We start from the raw sequence: 22,847 nt of genomic DNA on the forward strand, positions 1-22,847 counted from the left end.
TAAAAAGCTTCACACTTTCAGTTTTGCCTTCATCTGTAACAAAGCTTTCATACAGAGAGGCTAAACTATCTTCCCCTTTTCTCTGAGGAAAATCTGCTTCCTGCACATGGAAGAAAACTGCTAGTCACCACAACTGGAAATATCAAATAGTGAGTGTTAAGTTTCTTTCACTTATACTTCCACTTAGGTTTTCACCCACATTGTGACAGGGTTTATTAACTCCTGTCCCTAACCATGAGGCAGCCAATTCATTTGAAACATGGAGCAGAGATAACTTACTTCCTTTACATGCCATTTTGAATCGTAGGACTGGAAGAGACCTCAAGAGGTCATCTAGTCCAATCACCTGCACTCATGGCAGAACTAAGTATTATCTAGAACATTCCTGACGTGTTTGTCTAACCTGCTCTTAAAAATCTCCAATGATGGAGATTCCACAACCTCCCTAGGCAATTTATTCCAGTGCTTAATCATCCTGACAGTTAGGAAGTTTTTCCTAAATGTCCAGACCTAAACCACTCTTGCTACAATTTAATCCCATTGCTGCTTGTCTTATCCTCAGAGGTTACAGGGAACAATTTTTCTTCCTCATCCTTGTAACAATCTTTTATGTACTTGAAAACTGTTCTGTCCCCTCTCAGTCTTCTCTTCTCCAGATTAAACAAATCCAATTTTTCCAATGTTTCCTCAGAGGTCATGTTTTCTAGACTTAATCATTTTTGTTGCCCTTCTCTGGATTTTCTCCAATTTGTCTACATCTTTCCTGAAATGTGGCACCCAGAACTGACACAATACTCCAGTTGAAGCTGTATCAGCATGGAGTAGAGCGGAAGAGTTACTTCTCGTGTCTTGCTTACAACATTCCTGCTAATACATCCCAGAGTGATGTTGGTGGTTTTTTTTCTTTTTTTGCAATAGTGTTAAACTGTTGATTCATATTTAACTTGTGATTCACTATGACCTCCAGATCTTTCTGCAATACTCTTTCCTAGGCAGTCATTTCCTAGTTGCACACATACAAAATGATTGTTCTTTCCTAAGTGGAGTACTTTGCATTTGTCCTTATTGACTTTTATCCTATTTACTTCAGACCATTTCTCCAGATCATTTTGAATTTTAATCCTGTCCTCCAAAGCACTTGCCACCCCTTCCAGCTTGATATCATGTGCAAACTTTATAAATGAACTTTGTGCCATTATCTAAATCATTGATGAAGATATTGAACAGAATCGGACCCAGAACTAATCCCAACCAGATCCCACTTGATGTTCCCTTCCAGCTTGACTGTGAACCACTGATACTACTCTTTGGGAATGGTTTTCCAGCCAGTTATGCACCCACCTTATAGTCGCTCCATCTAAGTTCTGTTGCCCTAATTTGTTTATGCGAGAGTATCAAAAGCTAAGGTCAAGATGTGCCATGTCTACCGCTTCCCCCTATGCGCAAGTCTTGTTACCCTGTCAAAGAAAGCTATTAGGTTGGTTTGACACATTTTGTTCTTAACAAATCTATGCTGACTGTTACTTATCACCTTTTTATCTTCCAAGTGTTGGCAAATTGATTGCTTAATTATTTGCTCCACTACCTTTGCCATCTAAATTGCCATCTACCTAGAGGGTAGGTCGTTTGATCAATCAAAATGGGAAAGACAAGATGTCAATCAGTTGCAAGAGACCCTCAGCCAGCTCAGTGAGGACGTGGTGGCAGGCACTATATTGCATATATATACACTATATATCATATATTGCCTGTGGTTCCATCCTGGAAAGAGACAATAAACTTTGAAAGGGGAAAAGTTAATGGTTTGTGTGATGGGGTAGAGGGTCACCATCCACTGGGGGATGAGAGCACCCTGTCCCTCAAGCCACCCTTTGCCTCTAGGAAGTGAGGCCTAAAGGCTTAAGTCCACCAAGTGGCTTTTAGCTGTGGGGCTGTGCGGCCTAGCAGCCAGATTCAATAGCATATCCTGGCTCTCGGGGCAGTGAGACCTAGCAGCCAGAAAAGGGGTGGGCCACCACCTGAGGATGGCGTGGTGGCCAGAGTAGGCGTACCCGGGCCCTCCCTAATCCACTGGGTCCCAGCCCACCCAGCAGCGAGTGAGATTGTCAGCTGGGATCTAACCACAGCACACCAACTATGGCTAGTTCCTCTGCTGGGCTGCTTCCTACTATGACTCCTGAATCCATGGTCTGAGTGACTTTGGGATTCCTGGGTTTCTCTGCCTGGGCTGGTCCCACTGGCTCTGAAGTCCCTGGGGTGCCCACAGACAGTGGGGCATCTGCCAGGGTCTTGGTGTCTCTGGCTTCTCCTTTCAGGGGCTGCTGCAGCTCCAAGGTAGGCGCCTGTAACAGATATCCTTCCTCTCCAGTGGCCAGCCCAGATTGAGCTGGGCTACTTTCTTTTATACTGGTGCTACACCTCGAGCATGCCCAGTAGGGATGCGGGGGTGTGATTTCCTCAGCCCACAGTGAGAAGTTAACACTTCCCTGTCCAGTGCGGAGTGAGTGCACCCCATCGCAGTTTGGAGCAAGATTTAGACAGCCAGTGGATAGAAATGGATAAAGTAGCTGAGGATTTCAGAGGGATAGAAAAATTGCAGAATAGAAGGGAAGAGAATGAGTTGTTGGCAGAGAAGGATACTCTTAAATGGAGGTTAAGAGGCGCTCTGGCAGCTCCAGGAGCCCAAGGTGCCCAAGATGTTCGTGAGATGAACGTAACCCTTACATTGGATGGGTACGCCTTACTTCAGGGCCCAAATAAAAAAGAATTGTTCAAGAAAGCAAAACAGATTGGTAAATTTGGCTCCCTCAAGAAGAGAGATGGGTTTAACACACAAACTTCCCTAGCTGCTTTAGAAGCTATTTTATTTCAGAAGCTATTTTATTTCAGAAAATAAGCTGAGGTTTTTGAGGACTTTAACCACAAACCCCAGGGTCTGCCGCAATTGCTTCCAGCCCACAAGTGCTTATTTTGACATGGGAAGAGGCTCAGAGTCTGGATGGCATGTGGGGGCCTTTGTTCCCCTCCCTCCCTCCCACCCATCAGAGCCCTTCCACAAGAGTGGGTCAGTCCTCTTCAGCACCTGGGGCTCAGCAAGGGGGACCTTTCTCTCCAGACAGGGCTTCTTCGGTAGCAATACCCCTCCTCGCACCACCAAGCAATACAGCTCAATCCACTTCCAAAGGGAAAAGCTCCAATTTTCCTCCCACATGCTTAAATGGATAATCAGTTAACTTGGCAAGGAATCTATGCTTTCTGACTCTCCCTCTTCGCAACAGAAGGCTGTGTGCTCTTACAGAGATTTACCTCTTCATTACCCTCCAATTACATCTCAGAGGATGAGGAACAAAGGGTCTCCAAGTAACCTTTTTCCCTGCCTCCCACAGGCTGAGTCCCAATTAAGGAAACATGCATTCCCAGTTTGTGCCAAAAGGTAGTTGTAAATACAATGATAAAATAGGAATACAGATTAAATAGTTGACGGTAGCAAAGTTATTGGTAACCAATATTTGGTACCCAGCAGATACTTTCTTCAAAGGGAAATACAGTAACAGCTGGGATAAGAATTGCAATCTCTTACTCATTTTTTAAAAACAAAGCCCAGAACAAACACATCTGCTTTCATTATCCCAGCTTGCTGATGGATCTCTTAATATGCAGTGCCACCATCAATATGTCAGCTTCTGAATCTGTTTCTTGGGTCATATTCACGCATAACTGATGACAGTCTTTTTTTCCCTGTCTACAGACATTCCATTCATAAATGTTAGCTTATCATACCCATAAATTGTCCTCCTTTACAAAAGACATCCCTCTCTTCCTAACTTAGAGTCCTAAATTTAACTTCGTCCCACACAAATCTGGCATTCAGACTTTTTCTGTTCAGAATTATTTACATCAGGAATGCAGAATTATAAAGTAGATTAAAAAAAAAAGAAGAAGGATTTAGATGCAAAAGAAATTAAGCCTACATCTACCTTGCTTACTATTTTTCATGGGTCCTCCATTTGCGCGTTGACAGGTTGAGGTAGGTGGGTTACAGACTCTGCACAGGATTGAAAAAGAAAACGTATAAATCTGGAGAAATGGGTGGGTGTAGGTTTATGAGTAGAAATTAAATATGGACTTGGGAAATGAGCCTTTATATTCTTTTCATGTAATAAACTAATTGTAGCTAGAGAGCTGACGAAGGTAACATTTTGTCCTCTTTCTTCATTATAAAACTGTAATAACACTTAAAAAACAGATTAGTCTGGGTCACAAAATTTGGAATTCGTGCTGAATTTCAAACACCCCAACGTTCAGAGGTGTCTAAATATGGGGTTTAGTTTATGTGCAAATCAGGAAGTATCCAGGGAAAATATAGCAGTAAAATATATGTTTTCTTATTAGATAGCATCAATATAGACATGTAGGCTCCTATCTGTGCATCTTCTAGACAGATGAATGAACCAATGAGCACTCCTCACATTCTAGTTCAGTCTTGGTAAGTCATCTTTTGTGCAAACTCTCTCTCCCCAGTTTCTGTTATGCCTCTCTTGCACCTGGCCATATCTTTCTTTATTATTCATGTCATGAAAGTTTTATTTTTAGGAATGAAAAATCTAAGTAAGGAAAGGGAGCAAATGTATTTACAACTGCACGCAAGCCAGCTGACGATGGCAAAATACAGTTCCAAGTACCATTTTCTTCACATTCCTTTCTTCAGGGCTTACTTCATTCAAAACAAAGCGCCAACTCAAACCATTGGGTAATCCACACTCCAGCTCTTGACGGCTGGGAGGGGATGGGGAGAGAGACGCAACACATTCTTCCCCTATGATTCCCTCCATTGTACTAGTTTCTCCTTTCCTTTTATGACCTACCCAGATCAAAAATGTTTTAGGCAGCAAGCCGAAGTGCCTTTACCCCTTATCTCAATGATTTCTTCTCTCTCTTCTGTTTGGCATAAGGACTCATCACAGAAACTGCCAGTGTGTGCTCACGTGACTCATGACTTGTAGGTTAGGATGGGGATTCAATCTATTATTAGTTTACATTTAGCATTGTTCTGCCTAGCTTCCAAAAGTCCAGCCCTTTTCAGATTGCTGAGTGCTGCTCTGATGTGAAGCCCCACTGGAGCTAGCTTTTGATATGCAGAGAAAAGGGGGTCTAGGTAAATGACATTTAAAAAAAAATTCCTGTTAGGCAGTTTTGCAAAGAGTTTGTTGCCTGCACAGTGAAAACCAGTGGTGTCACATCTGAGCGTGAGCTCCCAATCCAAGAAGGAATGGGTGTGATAGAATCCAAGAAGCTTTAATGTAATAATATGGTGGCTGTTCCTCTTAGACTGGCCCCTCAGGACATTCGGCATGTATTGCTAAAATGGAAAGAATTCTGCCTATTCTTCTTGCATTTCACCTGCAACAATAAAGGGGTCTAAGTAGGCCTCCCAAAGATAACATACTGAACTCTTACCAATAACATTTTGTACCCTTAACATCACCCCATCATGTATTCTTAGATTATAAATCTTTCTGCTTTTCTTCTTGTGCTCTAGCGGCAGGCTAGGCTTTTTTTTTTTTTTAAGATTTCAGTAGCTTTTGGTGCAGTAGGCACATGCATGCACAATTCAGGAACATTCTAGACCTGCTGTGGGCAAGTCAAAGCCATGGCTATGTAGTCCAATGAAGAGTGCTAGAGAATGGAGTGATTTTTATTTATTTATTTATTTATTTTGACAAATAGTGTTTTAATCGAAAAAAGCATTTTCCAGATCCCTAATCCTATTAGTCAAATTCATGTTGAATGAGTCAAAAGGTTCAGAATAAGGCAAAAAATGAGGGAAAGAGAGGGGAAAATCTTTTCAAAAGAATCAAAACATTTCATTTCAACAGTTTTGTTCATAAAAAGTCTAAATATTTTGTTTCAACTTTCAAAATAGCATTTCAAATTGACATCTGGCTAATTAAAAAAAGAGTGAAAAACATTAAAAATGTCTGAATCAATACAAAAAGTAAAAAAAAATTGTTTTCGGTTGACTCAAAACATTGAATTGACTTGAAAAGTGATTTTTTTTTCAAGTTTTTGTTTCCAGAAAAGTAGATTTTGGTTCAGATCAAACTGGAATATTTTCAGATATTTCAGTTTGGCCCAATGAACTGAAAAATACTTTATTTGCTCAGCCTAGTCATAACCAGCAAGAGGTTGTCCATTCCTAAAGCCAACTGAGTACTTTGCTTGCTCTGACTGAACTTCTAAATTCTTCTCTGAAAGCTCCAGTTCTTCCCTCTCTCCCATTTAGTCTTGCATTGGCTCACTTGCCCTGTCTTACACTGATCTGCACTATTCTGTTGTTATAATTCACAGCCAACCCATCACTTCAGGAAATGGAAGGTGGTAAAAGTGGCCGGGGGTGAGGGAAACAGATAAAGGCATAAAAGACAAAAGTAAGAGGTGTAAGAGATGTGGAGGATTGCTGGTTTTTTTAATGTAGCTTTTCTCTTGTATCACAGCTGATTTTATACTGGCATATGAACAAATTGCTTTACATTATGCATAAACTGTGCAACAATAAACAGTACACCAAATCGAGTGAGTCACATGAATTCAAGACACTGGGGCTTACCTTTAGAGCTCTGTACAACTTCAGCTCATATTCTGACCAACCCTTATTCACTTCACTTCACTCAAGCTTCCCTTCCTCTTCCCAATAGTTTCCCCCAGAATTGCTCTCCCACCTTCTTCATGCTGTTTCTTATGCTTGGGACCTATTACTCCTGCTTCTTTCTCCCTCCAACCTGCTTTCCATTCAACCCTCTCCTTCTTGGAAGCCTTTCATCAAGAATCCACCAAATCCAGAATTTCAAATAGTTAAAGTGAATATTAAATGAATGTTTAAACCACCAAAATAACCCACAAGGAGCTTTCACAACTACTCAGCCCCATGATTTGCTCTCAATGGCAAAAGTTGCCCTCTCCAAGAGGAGTTCTCCTTCTTGCATTTACTGATAACTTGTCCCCTGCCCTTTCCTCATGGCTGCTCTAAATGGTCTGTTGTCATTTTCTGTTGGGTCCTTGATGTAATTGCGCTCATAACCTACTAAAGACCTGGAGCACATCTTTTATTCTGATTAGAAAGTCCCATGCGACGCATGCCTATAGTGCACATGATACTACTTAACAAGGTGACTCTCAAATGCAGAAGCATGACTTGTCTGTAGCTCTGTCACTGAAGGAGGGAGGGGCAGCATTTAAAAAAGAGAGAAACCAGAGGCTTGTGATGATGGGGTAGAAGAAATTCCTATAACCATTCTAATCTTCTATTTGGTTTTTAAGGTATTTAAGTCATATCAGGTCCTGAGAACATTGTAATTTGGTTTGCTTTTTGCCATTCTTGATTTATGGATCAGCATCTTCCACAGTAAAGGATAATTAAACAATTCCATGTTTTAGTTAAGTTCCAATCTCATCACTTTCTTACTCTCTTTCTCCTTGCTGGAAGCTGCAATGTCCAGATATACTTCAGCTTTCAAACCTGCCAACTCCTGTGTGTGATACCAGCTTCTACAATCAGTGAAAAGCTTAGGGACATGGTAATAAATAGTAGAGGAAGAAAATGGAAATATATGGGATTCTTTTTCTTCAACATGAGGAAAGTTTTCTATAAACTTCATTTCAGGGTTTAATAATTCAGTTGTCAATAAATTACAGTAATAGTGAGTGAGAAAACAGTGGGTCTGGAATAAATGTGGGCCTCATGAACACTGTACTGAGGAATGATCTGTTAAGAGGTCTGTGTATGGATTCAAAGGCATGTACAGTTCATGGGCCATTTGCACTGCCGCACTGAAAGTTATTCAAAAATTCTAGCACCATTGTTTGACTTAATGAAATGGGTATTTTGAATGTTTATATTGTTGACATAAAACAGGCCCAACCAGTTTTCTAGCTGTATCCAGATACTGCAGATTAAACTGGAAAATCCGGCTTCCTTCATCTTATGTTCAGTTTTTTTTTCTTTGCAGCTAGTCAGTCATATACTAACCTGAGTGCGATCATGGCCCTAGTCCGGCTGTTCTACTCCCTCGCTATGCTGCTCAAATTGGCTCTGTCTGTGGACCATGTACCTATGCTGCTCTGGTCAACTCACAGGTGAGAAATTAAAACATCTAGCAGTCTTTATGCAGTTGCTTTACCAGAACAAATTGTGTGTGTGTGTGTGTGTGTACAACAAATCACATATGATCATGTCTGCTCTGCCCTTCCTGAGACCTTGACCCAATGTACAATATATGAGACACTATGATCTAAATAATACTTAGTCCTGCCTTGAGTGCAGGGGACTGGACTAGAAGACATCTTGAGGTTCCTTCCAGTCCTATGATTCTATGTAATTAAAGTAGGGCATGGATCAATATTCACGTTGCACTCCCTGTCAGTACCCAGCCTGAACCAGGGCAGCTAATGATCCAACCAGCAGACCAAATTCAGTGATAAATCCTGGTCATGTGCCACCAGAGGCATGTTTCGCATACATTAAGAAGATGATGTATTAAAGACTGCATCATAATGCATACACACAAGGAGGTTGAATTAAGGTTATACAGGCAATCGTAATACTGGTATTTCCTAACTTTTGAGTGCCTGATTTTGCACCTTAATGTTGTTTTTAATGTAGTTTGTTTGCATGTAAAAGAACACATGTTACAGTGTGCATTATGTCAGATGGTTAGTAGAACTTGTGGCATCATACTGGTTTGGTTTTGAAAGTGCATGAGAGATGCTTGAATGTGAAGGATTTGAATGTACTTAGGAGGTCATGAGACTTTTGAACCTGACATGTGAGAGACTTCAAAGAAAGAATCCAAAAGGACTTGCAAGGTCACAAGCCACTTCTGAACCAGATCTAAGCAAGGATGAAGGAGGCTAATCTGGAGGACAAAGTTAACAATAGACCTGTTGTACTGTAGACAGACTTGCTGTCTGACCTTAGGCCTGTATAAATCACTTAATCTCTGTGCCTTACTTCCTTTGTCATGTCTATTTAGATTGTAAATCCTGCAGGGCAGAGACTTTTATTCTATGTACATATGTATGTATGATGCCTAGCAAAACAGGCCCCCTGAACTCAGCTGTGTCCTCTAGGCACTGTGATGTAAATAATAATAACCATCCAGCTGACCATGCTTGAAATGTAATAAAGTTCATCCAAGTTATTTTCAAACTATTTCCTAATGACTCTCTTTGCCTTGCTCTTATTAGCTTCATGACATCCCTGATCTATGGAGCTGTCAGTGGTAGGCCTGGAATCCTTGCAAGAAATTCAGTCCCCTTCTTTACAGCCGTGAGTTCTTAAAGTTAAACTCCTCTTAGAGATGGAGCAGCCCTTCCTCTGAGTACATTTGACCTCCTTTGTGTTCTGTGAGAGAGTACGGGGCTGACTCAAGATGTGACAGATTGAATAAGGGTCGGAAAAGTGTCTTGATTTTATTTGCATTTGCCTCTTAATTTACTAAGTTTATGCAGAAATAGTATACTATGTAAATTCAGGGTTTTAATGATAAGCTTTTCAGTGCAATGAATATCTCTCTGTGTGAAATGCTGTTTCAATATAGAGTTCTTTGATGCCCTTTCATTCTGTTAAATGTGATACTGTGGTGATGAAGGCAGTAGAAGGATTGCATTTGAAGACAGATGTGAGTGTGTGAAATTTGTGCTGTGTTTCTCTCAAATGTGTTTTGGTCATTGTGTCTTTTATAACATCACTGATTATCACCACACTTGACAAATGTCAGTACTACACTAAGGCATCTGTGGAAATTACACCTTTGGTCTCTGGGGAATAGAGGTGTAGGAAAAATGCAGCTGTAACTACAGAGAATGAAATTAAATTAGTTAGCTTTGTGTTTTCTGAAGGAAAGAAAAAGATGAATCTTTAATTTCAGGACCTTGTACTACATTGGAGGTAGTAGAAGTTGACTAATTTATGAATCTTTAAAACAGACAACTGGAAGAGATCTAAAATCGTGTACTGAAAAGAAAAGTAGATTTGGGCAATAGTTCATTTTTTAAGACAAAAATGTTCCTAAATGACTGAAAAATGAATCCATGTTCCTTTGTCCTGCTTTTTATTTCTTGTAAATACTACATCTGTTGTCACTATAAATAAGGTGGTGCTGCTGTTGTGTTTAAATGAAAGTTATTGCAAGGTAAGGAGTGTTCAGAAAGCAAGAGTTCATAGTAGTAATGAAAACAAACTTTTCACTGGCAAGCAGTTAGCAACTTGTTCAATACAGTTTATTCAGGATCAACAGCAAGAAAATCAGGCAGGCAATGTAGTGAAACCAGCTTCATGTTTATATGCCTACAACTTTTTCAGGAGGAAATGTACCTATATCCATGACCTTTTGCATTTTGAAAATGCAGTGTTTGGTGTGGGAGAAATTATTTCTTGGTGAATGCAAATGAAGTAAATAACAGATGTATATTAGTTTAAAAAATAAAGCAGAAGCAGCAGTGACTTTGATTTGCATGAATTGTTGTGTATGCTTGGCTCCAAATCCTACATGCAGTATTTTAAAAGAGGAGCTTTCTAATAACGAAAGCTTTCCTGCATATCTCTGTCCATAATTCTGGTATTAAACACTGCAGTTAGAGCTCTTCTGCACAACTTTGTTTGAACCTTAAACCAAGAGTAACAGGTTTTTTATTACTCTAAGCCCAAAGATATTAAAACTAAACCAAGGAAAGGGGCGCTCATTAACTGAATATGAAACTACTGGTATATGACATGGTTTGTAACATTTGGGTCTGAACATATTTCAGTGTCCCTTTAAAATCAAATCTGTTCAAATTAACACAAGTCATGCGATAGGTTTTATAATTAGTTCTATAGAATCTTGGTGGTTTCGTCCTTAAGTTTCTGCAGGATTTTTCCATAAAGATTTGATCATGACGGGTCTATGAACACAATCCAGAAGAGACAGAAAAGCAGATGTTTTAAAGGGTTTTATTTATCATTTCAATCTTCACTTGGTTTTTAAAAAAATTACATTTTAGGGAAGGAGTGGTGGGCACAGCTGGTGGCTGTAAACATGGAGATGTAAAAAGCCATACACATCATCTTCTGCTGTCTTGATACCGCTCCTTCCACCTCTAGAATGAGTGAATATTCCATGTTAGGAAGTGGACCCATTCACAACCACTCTGCCAGTTACAAGTTTGGAAAGAGTAATTAGGAATTTATCCTGGCTCCATATGCTCTTTTATATGGTGAACTGCACCTGCAGTAGCCAACTTTAAAATTGAATCTTTTTGTGTGTTACCTCTCTAGCCTGTTCTTTTCTTCTGTGATAATCTTCCTTTGCAGCTCATTAGCTTTGTTTTGGCAGTGGGTAATTCTTTTTTTTGGGGGGGTGGGGAGGTTAGTTTAATTTTAATTGTTCCTAAATTTTATCACCCAAAGTGCTCACTGAAAGACCAGGGGATTTACCCCCTTCCGTCAATGAGTAAACTCTGCAGAGGGCGTGAGCCCTTAAAATGAGAGAGAGCCAAATTCTGCCCTGGGGCTAAACATTCAAAAATCAAATTATCTTCAGTAGGAGCTGTACACAGCTATCGGAGAGTGGAATTTGACCCAAGTAAAAACTGCCATATATAATGGTGATGGACTGTGCTGTGAGCCATATTCTGTTCTCCCTTACATTGGTGTAACTGAGAGCAGAATCTGGCCTGTGTCCTTAACCAACACACATTGGGATGCACAGATAAGAGTTCAAGTATTTTTTTAAACTGGTAATTAACCATATTGGTGCATCCAACTATTTCCAAATAAAAACATTAAAACAAATAAAATCTTAAGGAGAGTGTAGCCAGTAGTTGAGTAAGGATGTTGAGTTGTGATCAGCATCCCTTCAAGTACCATTTGATAAGATCTACATTTAAAAGTATACTAGGGTTTAGTAGTATGAAGTAAGCAAAATTAGGAGGCAGCAATGGCTGAGCTGTAAATCCATCACTGACACTGAATCTTTCTGTGCTCTTGAGGAAGTCACTTCTCTCTGTCTCAGTTTCCTCATGTGTAAAATGGTGTCCGTGGGTCCATTTCTTACTCTCATTGAAATCAATGGCAAAATTATCCTTGCCTTCAAGTGGAGCAGGATTGAGCCTAATAAAATGTATTGTACCTGTTTCACATGGATGTTATGAAAAATATTAGTATTTGTAAAGCACTAGCAAGGCAAATGATAAATTATAAATAATTAGTAACACATTTCAAAATCTCTCTTATGTCAGATTACATGGAAGCCTTTTTATGAAAGCTGTTCTAATGTCAGACACTATACACTGATCTGAGAAACCTGAAATTCCAAATGTACACAGTGTGCAAAGTATAAAATGCATTTAACACCAATCCTTACTGTAACTTCAATACATTAAAAATGGTCTCTTCTATAATGAATATAAACAATTTGACAACATCCTAGTATTTCTAACAGCAACCTTAGAGAAAGATGAGGTAGGAATAGCTTAGGTGCCTCAATGACATGGATTTCACTAGGGGGTCCCAAAATTGTAAAGCCAAGTGCATCTTGTCATAGGAATGTTCTTTGCTTACAGTCAGTGAAAACATTTCACATTTTCCAATAACCACCCAGCATTATGCCGAGACCAGAGGTGGCTCTTTGTACAGTGAATGCAGATTATAAATGACTTCGAGCAAGAGTTAAGGCCCGGCACTAAAATAATAGTTTTTCTTATATTTGTGAGAAGTTTAAAGGGAAACCTACTCTGATTTATAGGCATAGGAAAGTGATACTGTGAATACGAAGAAGTTGAGAAATCCCTTAGCTTTCTTGGGGATGTTTTTTCTCAGAAGAATCAAATATGCTCCACTGTACGATTACATTTTATATCAGGTCATTGTTGGGTTGCCACTCCACATGTATTCTTTCACCTATAAAGATATCCAGCTGCCGTGGTGATATTGTACAATAAGATGCTTCTGTACCTTTTTGAAATTCTGGTCCATTAGTCGTTAATTTTCATTTTGCCTCTGCCACTAGCACACGTGACATGTGAACTTGATATTTAGTGATTGTATTTACAGGTTCTTAGTGACATTTTATTAACTAGCTATGGTCTTGCTTAGTTCTGATGCACAGGGCAAAAATATCATTGCTTGCCTAATAATCTCCTGCTGATTGAAAAAGACAAATGAAAAAATAAACTCTAAAAATGATTTTATCTGTAAGTTACAAAGGGTATATAGGAACACATAAGTCAGAGATGTAAAAGCCTTGAAATCTTTGCTTCCATTAAAACCACTGTCCAAATTCAAGCTGGCCCTAGAGAGAAGACAGATAAGATAATATCCTTGTATACCTCACTGTCCCATCACAGAACCAAACTGTACATTCAGGCTGTTCAGGATGTCTGTGGAGATAGTGGGAGGGGGAAGCAAACTGCAGGCTTAGAACTCCTTCCTGTACCCATCCCCTGCAGGCTTGTGCTATACCCGGGCGGTTGAAACAGGGCATCTGAGCTTTATTCCCCACCCCTTCTTTAATCAGACAGTAAAATATGTAAACACACACAGCCAACTGCAATTAAGGGATTTAAAATAAACAGGCAAATTATATGGTTAATGTGAATATTAAACAAATGTTCACATTAAGTTATGAACTAATGTTACTTATTCAGCACCCGAAGTTGATGGCAGTCTCTCTGGTGGCTTCAGTGTGCCCTTAAACAGATTTTAGTCTACTTGTAAAGAATCCAGGGCCACAGTTTTTTTAAGTCTCTGTTTTTGAGGCAGTCAATGTGTGTGTGTGCGTGCACACACACACACACGCACACACTGTACATGAAAATACATGTAATAAAAGGAAGTAATAGCAGAGATAAGAACCAACCTATGTAGATTGTATTTCCGGCAATGATGCTGGGGTTATCGAAGTTCACTGTTCAGAATCTAGATCATCTTAGAAAAGGTGCCCCACCAACTCATAAAGCCATCAAAGGAGCAGTGCCTAAGAATGGTGAGCCTTTCCAAGACTGCCATATTTTAAAATGGGCTTATTAACTTCCCAACATCTTTGTATTGTTCCTGTGTAGAGCTAAACAAAAAATAAACCCACTAATTTTTACCATGATGATTTAGAATCTAATTTAATTCTGTCATGTATTTTTCAATTAATTGCAGATGTAAAAGCTCTGGAATAATCCTGTGAATATTTATTTTGTACAATTTTGCCAGTGCTGTTTGGGAAACTGATTTTAAACTACTGTTTGATTTGCTGTAAGGTAATTGTCAAAACATTTGCAGTCCTATCTCCCTGCCCTCAGACATGCCATTTACTAATTTTGCGTAAATTAATCTGTAATCAGTTTTCTTAATATTTTAATACTGTATCTTGCTGATATAAATGTAAAAAATTCGGAGGTTCAGTATTGAGCTGAGGCACTAAAGCTCTATATGAATAATAATTGTGAATCCTTGAGGCTTTCCCTGATGTTTTAAAAGTTTATATTTAAGGCTGATGCTGAGATCATGAGGTTTGCCATCTCTGAAAATTCCAAGCATATCTCTGAAGCAATTTCTAAGCTCTTGGACTTTCTGCATACTCGCTAATATGAATTTCAAAGCACAAATGAAGAGGTTTAACATGCATATGAAAATATCAAATAAGAGCTCCCAAATAAATAAATAATAATATAAATTTACTGTCTCCACTGCCCTGAGTTGACTGCTACAAAACGTTGGGAAGTCTTACAGAGAAATATAGTTTGCTTTCGACTGGCAATCAACATTGAAATATATTCTCAGCTGACTACTATTCTTCCTGACTGCCAATATCACAGCTCCATTCTGGCAGAACACCCAAAGTATTTTCACCCATGAAAGGGGCTAATTCTGAAAGGATTCTCCTTGCAACAGTTACTGATTTAAAAAATTATGCTCTCATATTCACCTGTGGCTCAGATTACAATTAATAATAGCAGTCTGATATATACTAAATTGTGCATCTGTTGTCCATTACAATGGAACTCATTTGGTTCAGGCTAAGAACACTGACTTATCATGGTTTAGTGGTTAAAGCACATGACCGGAAGATGCAAGATTGAGGTTCTGCTCCTGTTTTTCCAGAGTTGCAGTATTACCTTAGACTAGGGGTGGCCAACCTGTGGCTCCAGAGCCACACGCGGCTCTTCAGAAGTTAATATGCAGCTCCTTGTTTAGGCTTTCCCTGCACAAGCAGTGGAACAAGTTTGGGAACCACTGCCCTAGAGGAAGAAAGGACCATTATAAGGATCCAGAGCAAGCAAATGGAAACTTTATCTTGTATTCTAAACAAACAAACAATATGACTTCCTTCCAACTTTTAAAATCTATTTTATATAAAAGAAAGGTATCATGTACCATCAACTTCCTTTTCAAAAATATCCTGTCTGTTACAATAATATGTCTATATGGATGCTTAAATCCATCCCTTTTCAGCAAACCGCTTAATCATGTACTTAAGTCCCATTCAGTCTCCTAGTTAAGCGTAGGCTTTGCTGAACACTGATGGTTTGCTGAATTGGATCCACAGTGTTTATTACTATTGGCAGTGTCATTGACTTCTAAGGGATCATCCACAGTGGAAAGCATGTGTTTGCAGGATTGGAAATGGAGAATGTAAATTCTTCATGGGAGGGTCCTCATTTTACACATGCCAATAAAGCATCTAGCATACTGTTGGCACTAATCATAATAAATACTAATGGCAGGTGGCAGTAGTAATAAATAATACTCATCCATGCCCCAGTTAATCCTTAGTGTAACTCAACTGACTTGATATGAACTACACTAGAATAATTTAACCATTTGAATTCACCTCTAGAATAGACTGTCAGATATTACACCTGATCTTTACCAAAAGACTATGATATCATTACCAGCATTTGTATATTTAAGTGAAACAAAATGTCAACCTTTGCAACAAGTATAAAGGAAAATATTTAACTTTAATTTTAGCTCACTGTGGAACTCTGAAGCTACTTTACATGAGGGACACATTATCTCAAAGCAGGAGCTGCATATGCTACTGCAACCTGTGTTTACCCAGGATTCCAAGAACCTTGTCTTGTTCCTTCAAGATACGGTATGTACTGGTAATTTGTTTCATCTTGTCAATGCAGAATACAGCTTGTGTGTAATGAGCTGAGATGACACTGTCTGACCTGCACTATTTTTCTGCTTTTCAGCTTAGCATCGATGACTTCACGCATTACAGTGAATCTTATGAAAATGAGAAGCCATTTCACAATGTCCAGGCAAGACTTTCTATTCCATATGTTATCTCCCAGTGGTATTTAAAACACAAACAAAAATGATGTTAGACTGACATGACAGACAATTGTTAATAGAATGATACTCAAATGAAGCAGTTTGATAGTTAAACTTAAGAAGGTGTTTCATTTTAACAGCTGAGTTGCAGAAAAGCAATTGCATGTACTGTAATATCCTTCATAGCAATTTTCTTTCTGAAAGTCAAATTCTGTGCATTGATCATCATCTGTAAAAATTATTTCTAAAAACATTATTATATTGGTTAGTATAAAATAAGAAACTCTCAGAGTGATACTCCTCCAAAGTTACATAGTGAAGCCCACTTACAAAATTGCTGAACAAAGTGAAACAGCTATAGGAATAGGTTCACTGCTCCTGATTTTCAAAAGTGGCCTCCTATTTTGTTTCCATAGTTATGAACCCACAAATAACTGTGAAGGTGTTTTATAGCATGTGATTAGACATCTCCATACTTTAAATGTGGGCTTATAGAGTTGTGCTACTGTTATTTATTGGAGCAAAAATGCAGACTTAACATTGAGAACAGTCCTCTCAGTCACAGTCAGCACTTTCTGACCTCCCACTCTAGTTCTCCTCATTAAGAATCTTTACAAAATTCTCATGCAGCATGCTCAGTATACACTGTCCATACTGACAGAAGCACACACACACCAAACTTGGTGTACCCACTGTTCCCAGGTACTCTTAGTTAGTGTGAAGGAGTGTTCACAGATGGCAGTCATAAAATCGGGACATTTGGTCACCCTAGCCTGCATTTTGCAAGACCCCTGTGCAGGGATAGTCTTACATGGCAGACATAGGTGTTCTGGGGGAGGGTTGAGAGATTGACAACTTTGCAGATCCTCCTGTTCTTTGCCCTATAGTGGGACCATGTAAGAGTTTGCAGAACCTACCTCGTTACGCACTCCATAACCTTGGAGGTAGGATTCCTCCCTGTGTCCACTTCAGCATCCAGAGAAGCTACTTATGCTGGGCACTGGGCTCTGGGTTTGCCCCACTGTTCTGAAGCACTTGGAGGAGAGGAAGGTGATAAGGAACAATCAACATGGATTCATCAAGGGCAAGTCATGCCCGACCAACCTGATTGCCTTCTATGATGAGATAACTGTCTCTGTGGATATGGGGAAAGTGGTGGACATAATATACCTTGACTTTAGCAAAGCTTTTGATATGGTCTCCCACAGTATTCTTGCCAGCAAGTTAAAGAAGTATGGATTGGATGAATGGACTATAAGGTGGATACAAAGCTGGCTAGATCATTGGGCTCAAAGGGTAGTGATCAATTGCTTGATGTCTAGTTGGCAGCCAGTATCAATCGAAGTGCCTCAGGGGTTGGTCCTGGGGACAGTTTCGTTCAACATCTTCATTAATGATCTGGATGATGGGATGGATTGCACCTTCAGCAAGTTTGTGGATGACACTAAGTTGGGGGCAGAGGTAGATATGCTGGAGGGTAGGGATCGGTTCAGAGTGATCTACAAAAATTGAAGGATTGGGCCAAAAGAAATCTGATGAGGTTCAACAAGGACAAGTGCAGAGCCCAGCACTTAGGACGGAAGAATCCCATGGACTGCTACAGGCTGGGGACTGACTGGCTAAGCCAGGACTGGCTCCAGGGTTTTTGCCGCCCCAAGCAGCAAAAAAAAAAAAAAAAAAAAGCTGTGATCGCAATCTGCAGCTCTACCACCACTGCTTCAGTCTATGGCGGCAATTCGGCGACTAGTCCTTCGCTCCAAGAGGGAGTGAGGGACCCGCCGCCGAAGACCCGGACATCCCGCCCCTCACCATTGGCCACCCCAAACAGCTGCTTGCTGGGCTGGTGCCTGGAGCCGGCCCTGGGCTAAGCGGCAGTTCTGCAGGAAAGGACCTGGAAATTACAGTGGATGAGAAGCTGAATATGGGTCAACAGTGTAACCTTGCTGCAAGAAGGCTAACGACATATTGGGCTGCATTAGTAGGAGCATTGCCGGAAGATCGAGGGAAGTGCTTATTCCCCTCTATTTGGCACTGGTGAGGCCATATCTGGAGTATTGTGTCCAGTTTTGGGCCTCGTACTACAGAAAGGATGGGGACAAATTGGAGAGAGTCCAGCAGAGGGCAACAAAAATTATTAGGGGGTTGGGGCCCATGACTTATGAGGAGATGCTGACAGAACTAGGCTTATTTAGTCTGCAGAAGAGTGAGGTGGGATTTGATAGCAGCCTTCAAACTACCTGAAGGGGAGTTCCAAAGAAGATGGAGCTAGGCTGTTCTCAGTGGTGGCAGATGACAGAACAAGGAACAGTAGATTCAACTTGCAGAGGGGGAGGTCTAGGTTGGATATTAGGAAAAACTATTTCACTAGGAGGGTGGTGAAGCACGGGAGGTGGTGAAATCTTTACCCGTAGAAGTTTTTAAGGTCCAGCTTGACAAAGCCCTGACTGGGATGAATTAGTTGGGGTTGGTCCTGCTTTGAGCAGGGGGTTGGACTAGATGACCTCCTGAGGTCTCTTCCAACCCTAATCTTCTATGGTTCTATGATTCTCTGCTTCTGTTAGTTATTGTTGAGATGGCACTTTCATTCTAAGCCCTTATTTTCAGTGGCTCCTTTAACCATTCCTGTTGGGGCGGAAATTTCACATGTTCCTTCTCACTGCAGAAGTGAATTCATTTGGGAAATTGGAAGAAAATCTCTTCAAGCATTGTTGAAGCATAGCCACTCAGCCAAAGGTGTGTTTTTTGATACTTCCCCCCCTTTGCAGGGTCGGTGCAAGGAAGTTTTGTGCCCTAGGTGAAACTGCCACCTTGCACCCTCCCCCCCCCGCCCTGCGGCAGCTCCGCTCTGAGGCGACCCCCGTGGCAGCTCCCCCCCCGGGAGCCATCCGGCACCTCCCCACCCCAGCTCACCTCTGCTCCAGAAGCCCTCCTGTCGGGAACCCCAGGGCTACCTGCCAGCGGCTCAGACTCCCTCTCCCTCCCAGCGCAGCAGCCGCTGAAAGGCTTTAAAAAAATGGGGGGCCCCGCTTTTTGGCACCCCCAAATGTTGGCGCCCTAGGCAACTGCCTAGTTGGCCTAAATGGTAGCACCGGCTGTGCCCCTTTGTCTTTAAAAAGATCAAAGAATTTAAGAGAATCAGCAGTGGTATTGCAACATTGTCTGAGACTTTCATTCCATGAGATTCAAAAAACAGAATTAAAACTCCTATAATAACTACCTGTAACGTGCTGAGCAGCCTCAACTCACATTGACTTCAGAGGGAGTTGAACACTTTGCAGGTTCTGACCCATAATGACCATACCTTGCCAAACAATGAGACATAGGATGCAGTACATATGATGTATGTATGGGGCGGGTTGTATTGCCTATTAATGTTGCCTGACATTTCTCATTATAAGACCCTGCTTTTAGTTCACTTATAACTTTTCCAAACTTAAGTGTCTGGTGTCACAGGGTGTGCGGGAGTCCGGCCCTGCACCCCTCTTCCTGGGACTCACAGTGACTCTCAGCCAGCCAGTAAAGCAGAAGGTTTATTGGACAACAGGAACACAGGTTACAGCACAACCAGGACCCCTCAATCGAGTCCTTCTGAGGGTTCAGGGAGCTTGGTTCCCAGCGTGGGATTCCCTGAACTCTCCCCCCAAGCCCCAAACCGAAAACTGACCTCACCCTCTCCACTCAGCTCTTATCCTTTGTCTAGCTCCCCTCCCCCCTCCTAGCTCATGTTACAGGCTGACTACCTGTCTCTCACCTAAACTGCTCTCTGGCTCTCCCATCTCCCACACAGACAGCCCCTGCTCCATCACATCTCTCCCCCCTTCGAGACTGAACTGAGCGGGGTCACTCTGCCCAGTGACCTGGGGAAGTTCGGGGCCCCTTCTCCGGGACAGCGTGTCCGCTATCAGGTTGGCGCTTCCCTTCACATGGACCACGTCCATGTCATAGTCCTGCAGGAGCAGGCTCCACCTCAGGAGCTTGGCGTTGGCTCCTTTCATCTGGTGTAGCCAGGTCAGGGGAGAGTGGTCGGTGTACACGGTGAAGTTGCGCCCAAAGAGATAGGGCTCCAGTTTCTTAAGGGCCCACACCATGGCCAGGCATTCCTTCTCGATGGCCGCGTAGTTCTGCTCCCGGAGTAGCAACTTCTTGCTCAGGTACACGATGGGGTGTCTCTCCCCCTTTTCATCCTCCTGCATCAACACCGCCCCCAGCCCCGTGTCTGAGGCGTCGGTGAACACCATATAGGGCTTGTCAAAATCTGGGTTTGCCAGAACTGGGCCACTAACTAGAGCCTCCTTCAGCGCCCGGAGAGCCTCCTGGCACTGCTCAGTCCAGACCACCTTGTCTGGCTTCCCCTTCTTGCACAGCTCAGTGATGGGGGCGGCTATGGCGCTGAAGTGGGGCACGAACCTTCGATAGTAGCCCGCCATCCCGTTAAAGGCCTGGACCTGCTTCTTGCTTTGGGGAGCGGGCCAGTCTCTGATCACCTCGGCTGGTTCCGGCTTTAGGCAGCCGCTCCCCACCCGATGGCCCAGGTAAGATACTTCAGCCATCCCCACCTTGCACTTCTCAGCCTTTACGGTTAACCCAGCCTCCCGGAGTCGGTCCAGCACTTGTCTAACCTGGGACACGTGGTCCTCCCAGGTCTGGCTGAAGACGCAGATGTCGTCAATATACGCCACGGCAAAACTCTCCATCCCCCTCATTAGCTGATCCACCAGACGCTGGAAGGTGGCCGGCGCTCCCTTGAGGCCGAAGGGCAGGGTCAGAAACTCGTAGAGCCCCAGAGGGGTAATGAAGGCCGATTTCAGCCTGGCATCTGTGTCCAGCGGCACTTGCCAGTAGCCCTTTGTAAGATCCATGGTGGTGAGGTACCGAGCCCTCCCAGCTTGTCTAGGAGCTCGTCAGGCCTGGGCATGGGGTAGGCATCCGATACAGTGATGGCATTGAGCTTTTGATAGTCCACACAGAACCGGATCGACCCGTCCTTCTTGGGGACCAGCACCACTGGTGAGGCCTAGGGGCTGGCGGATGGCTGGATCACCCCCAAGGCCAGCATGTCCCTGACCTCTCTTTCTAGGTCTTGGGCAGTTTTTCCCATGACCCGAAAAGGGGAGCATCGTATAGGGGGGTGGGACCCGGTCTGTACCCGGTGGACAGTCAAATTAGTGCGTCCAGGCTGGTAGGAAAACAGCTGTCGGTACAGATGCAGCACCCCTCTGATCTCAGCGTGTTGGGCCGGGATCAGCTGATCAGAGAGGGGGATCGCCTCCAGGGGGGAACCAGCTTTTGTCCCTGGGAATAGATCCACTAAAGGGTCATCTCCCGGCTCCTCCCAATGTCTACACACGGCCAACACCATATTCCCCCTGTCATAGTATGGCTTCATCATATTCACATGGTACACCCGGCGGTGGTGCGCCCGGTTCGACAGCTCCACCACATAGTTTACCTCATTTAGTTGCTTGATAACCTTAAAGGGTCCTTCCCAGGCGGCCTGGAGTTTGTTCTTTCTCACGGGGATGAGAACCATCACTTGATCCCCGGTGGCGAAGGCACGGGCCCGTGCCGTACGGTCGTACCAGACCTTCTGCTTCCTCTGGGCCCGGGCCAGATTCTCCCTGGCCAGGCCCATGAGCTCGGCAAGTCTTTCCCGGAAGGTCAGGACATACTCCACCACCGACTCTCCATCAGGAGCGGCCTTCCCCTCCCATTCGACTCTCATCAGGTCCAGGGGCCCCCTTACCTGCCTTCGAAAGGCGAGAACCCAGTAGATTCCTGGGGTACCTCCCTGTATGCAAACAGCAGGTGAGGTAAGTACTTGTCCCAGTCCCGTGGGTGCTGGTGCATAAATGTTTTTAGCATCATCTTTAGCGTCCCGTTGAACCTCTCCACCAGCCCGTTGGTCTGGGGGTGATACGCTGAGGCCCAGTTGGGTCAGACCCCACATTTCTCCCACAGGGACTGGAGCAGGTTCGACATGACGTTGGACCCCTGGTCCGTTAAGACTTCCTTGGGGAACCCCACCCGGCTGAAAATGGTCAGCAGCGCATCTGCCACGGTGTCTGCTTCGGTAGAGGACAAGGCTACCACCTCAGGGTAGCGAGTGGCGAAATCTACCACCACCAGGATGTGTTTCTTCCCTGACCGGGTCGCCTTGCTGAGAGGTCCCATCATGTCTATGGCCACCTTCTGGAAAGGTTCTTCTATGATGGGCAAAGGCCTCAAAGCTGCCTTCCCCTTGTCCCGGGCCTTCCCCACCCTTTGGCAGGGGTCACAGGATTGGCAGTACTGTCGGATCTGGGTAAAGACCCCAGGCCAGTAAAAGTTCTGTAGCAGCCTCTGCCTGGTGCGCCGGATTCCCTGGTGCCCTGCGAGGGGGATGTCATGGGCCAGGTACAACAGCTTGTGGCGAAACTTCTGGGGAACCACCAGCTGCCTCCTGATCCCCCATGACTCCACTTCCCCGGGGGGAGCCCATTCTCGGTACAGGAACCCCTTCTCCCACAGGAACCTCTCCTTGCAACCTCTCCTCATG

General features: G+C 42.9%; 1 protein-coding gene across 3 annotated transcripts in view; it reads left to right on the forward strand.

The window, feature by feature from the left end:
* LOC123353989 (V-type proton ATPase subunit S1-like) overlaps window positions 1-22,847 on the forward strand; it is an 87,941-nt gene that overhangs the window by 4,560 nt on the left and 60,534 nt on the right. Inside the window, exons 1-4 of one of the 3 annotated variants that reach the window (XM_044995582.1) lie at window positions 28-149; window positions 8,007-8,133; window positions 16,001-16,127; window positions 16,231-16,299. In XM_044995582.1, the coding sequence (XP_044851517.1) occupies window positions 8,039-8,133; window positions 16,001-16,127; window positions 16,231-16,299 (291 nt within the window). In that variant the 5' untranslated portion in view covers window positions 28-149; window positions 8,007-8,038. Of the gene's footprint in view, window positions 1-27; window positions 150-8,006; window positions 8,134-9,243; window positions 9,326-16,000; window positions 16,128-16,230; window positions 16,300-22,847 lie in introns of those variants that run through there. The other 2 variants (XM_044995591.1, XM_044995574.1) reach the window with 2 other exon arrangements.

This window comes from Mauremys mutica, chromosome 1 (genome assembly GCF_020497125.1).
Source record: "Mauremys mutica isolate MM-2020 ecotype Southern chromosome 1, ASM2049712v1, whole genome shotgun sequence".
NCBI classification, from domain to species: Eukaryota; Metazoa; Chordata; order Testudines; family Geoemydidae; genus Mauremys; species Mauremys mutica.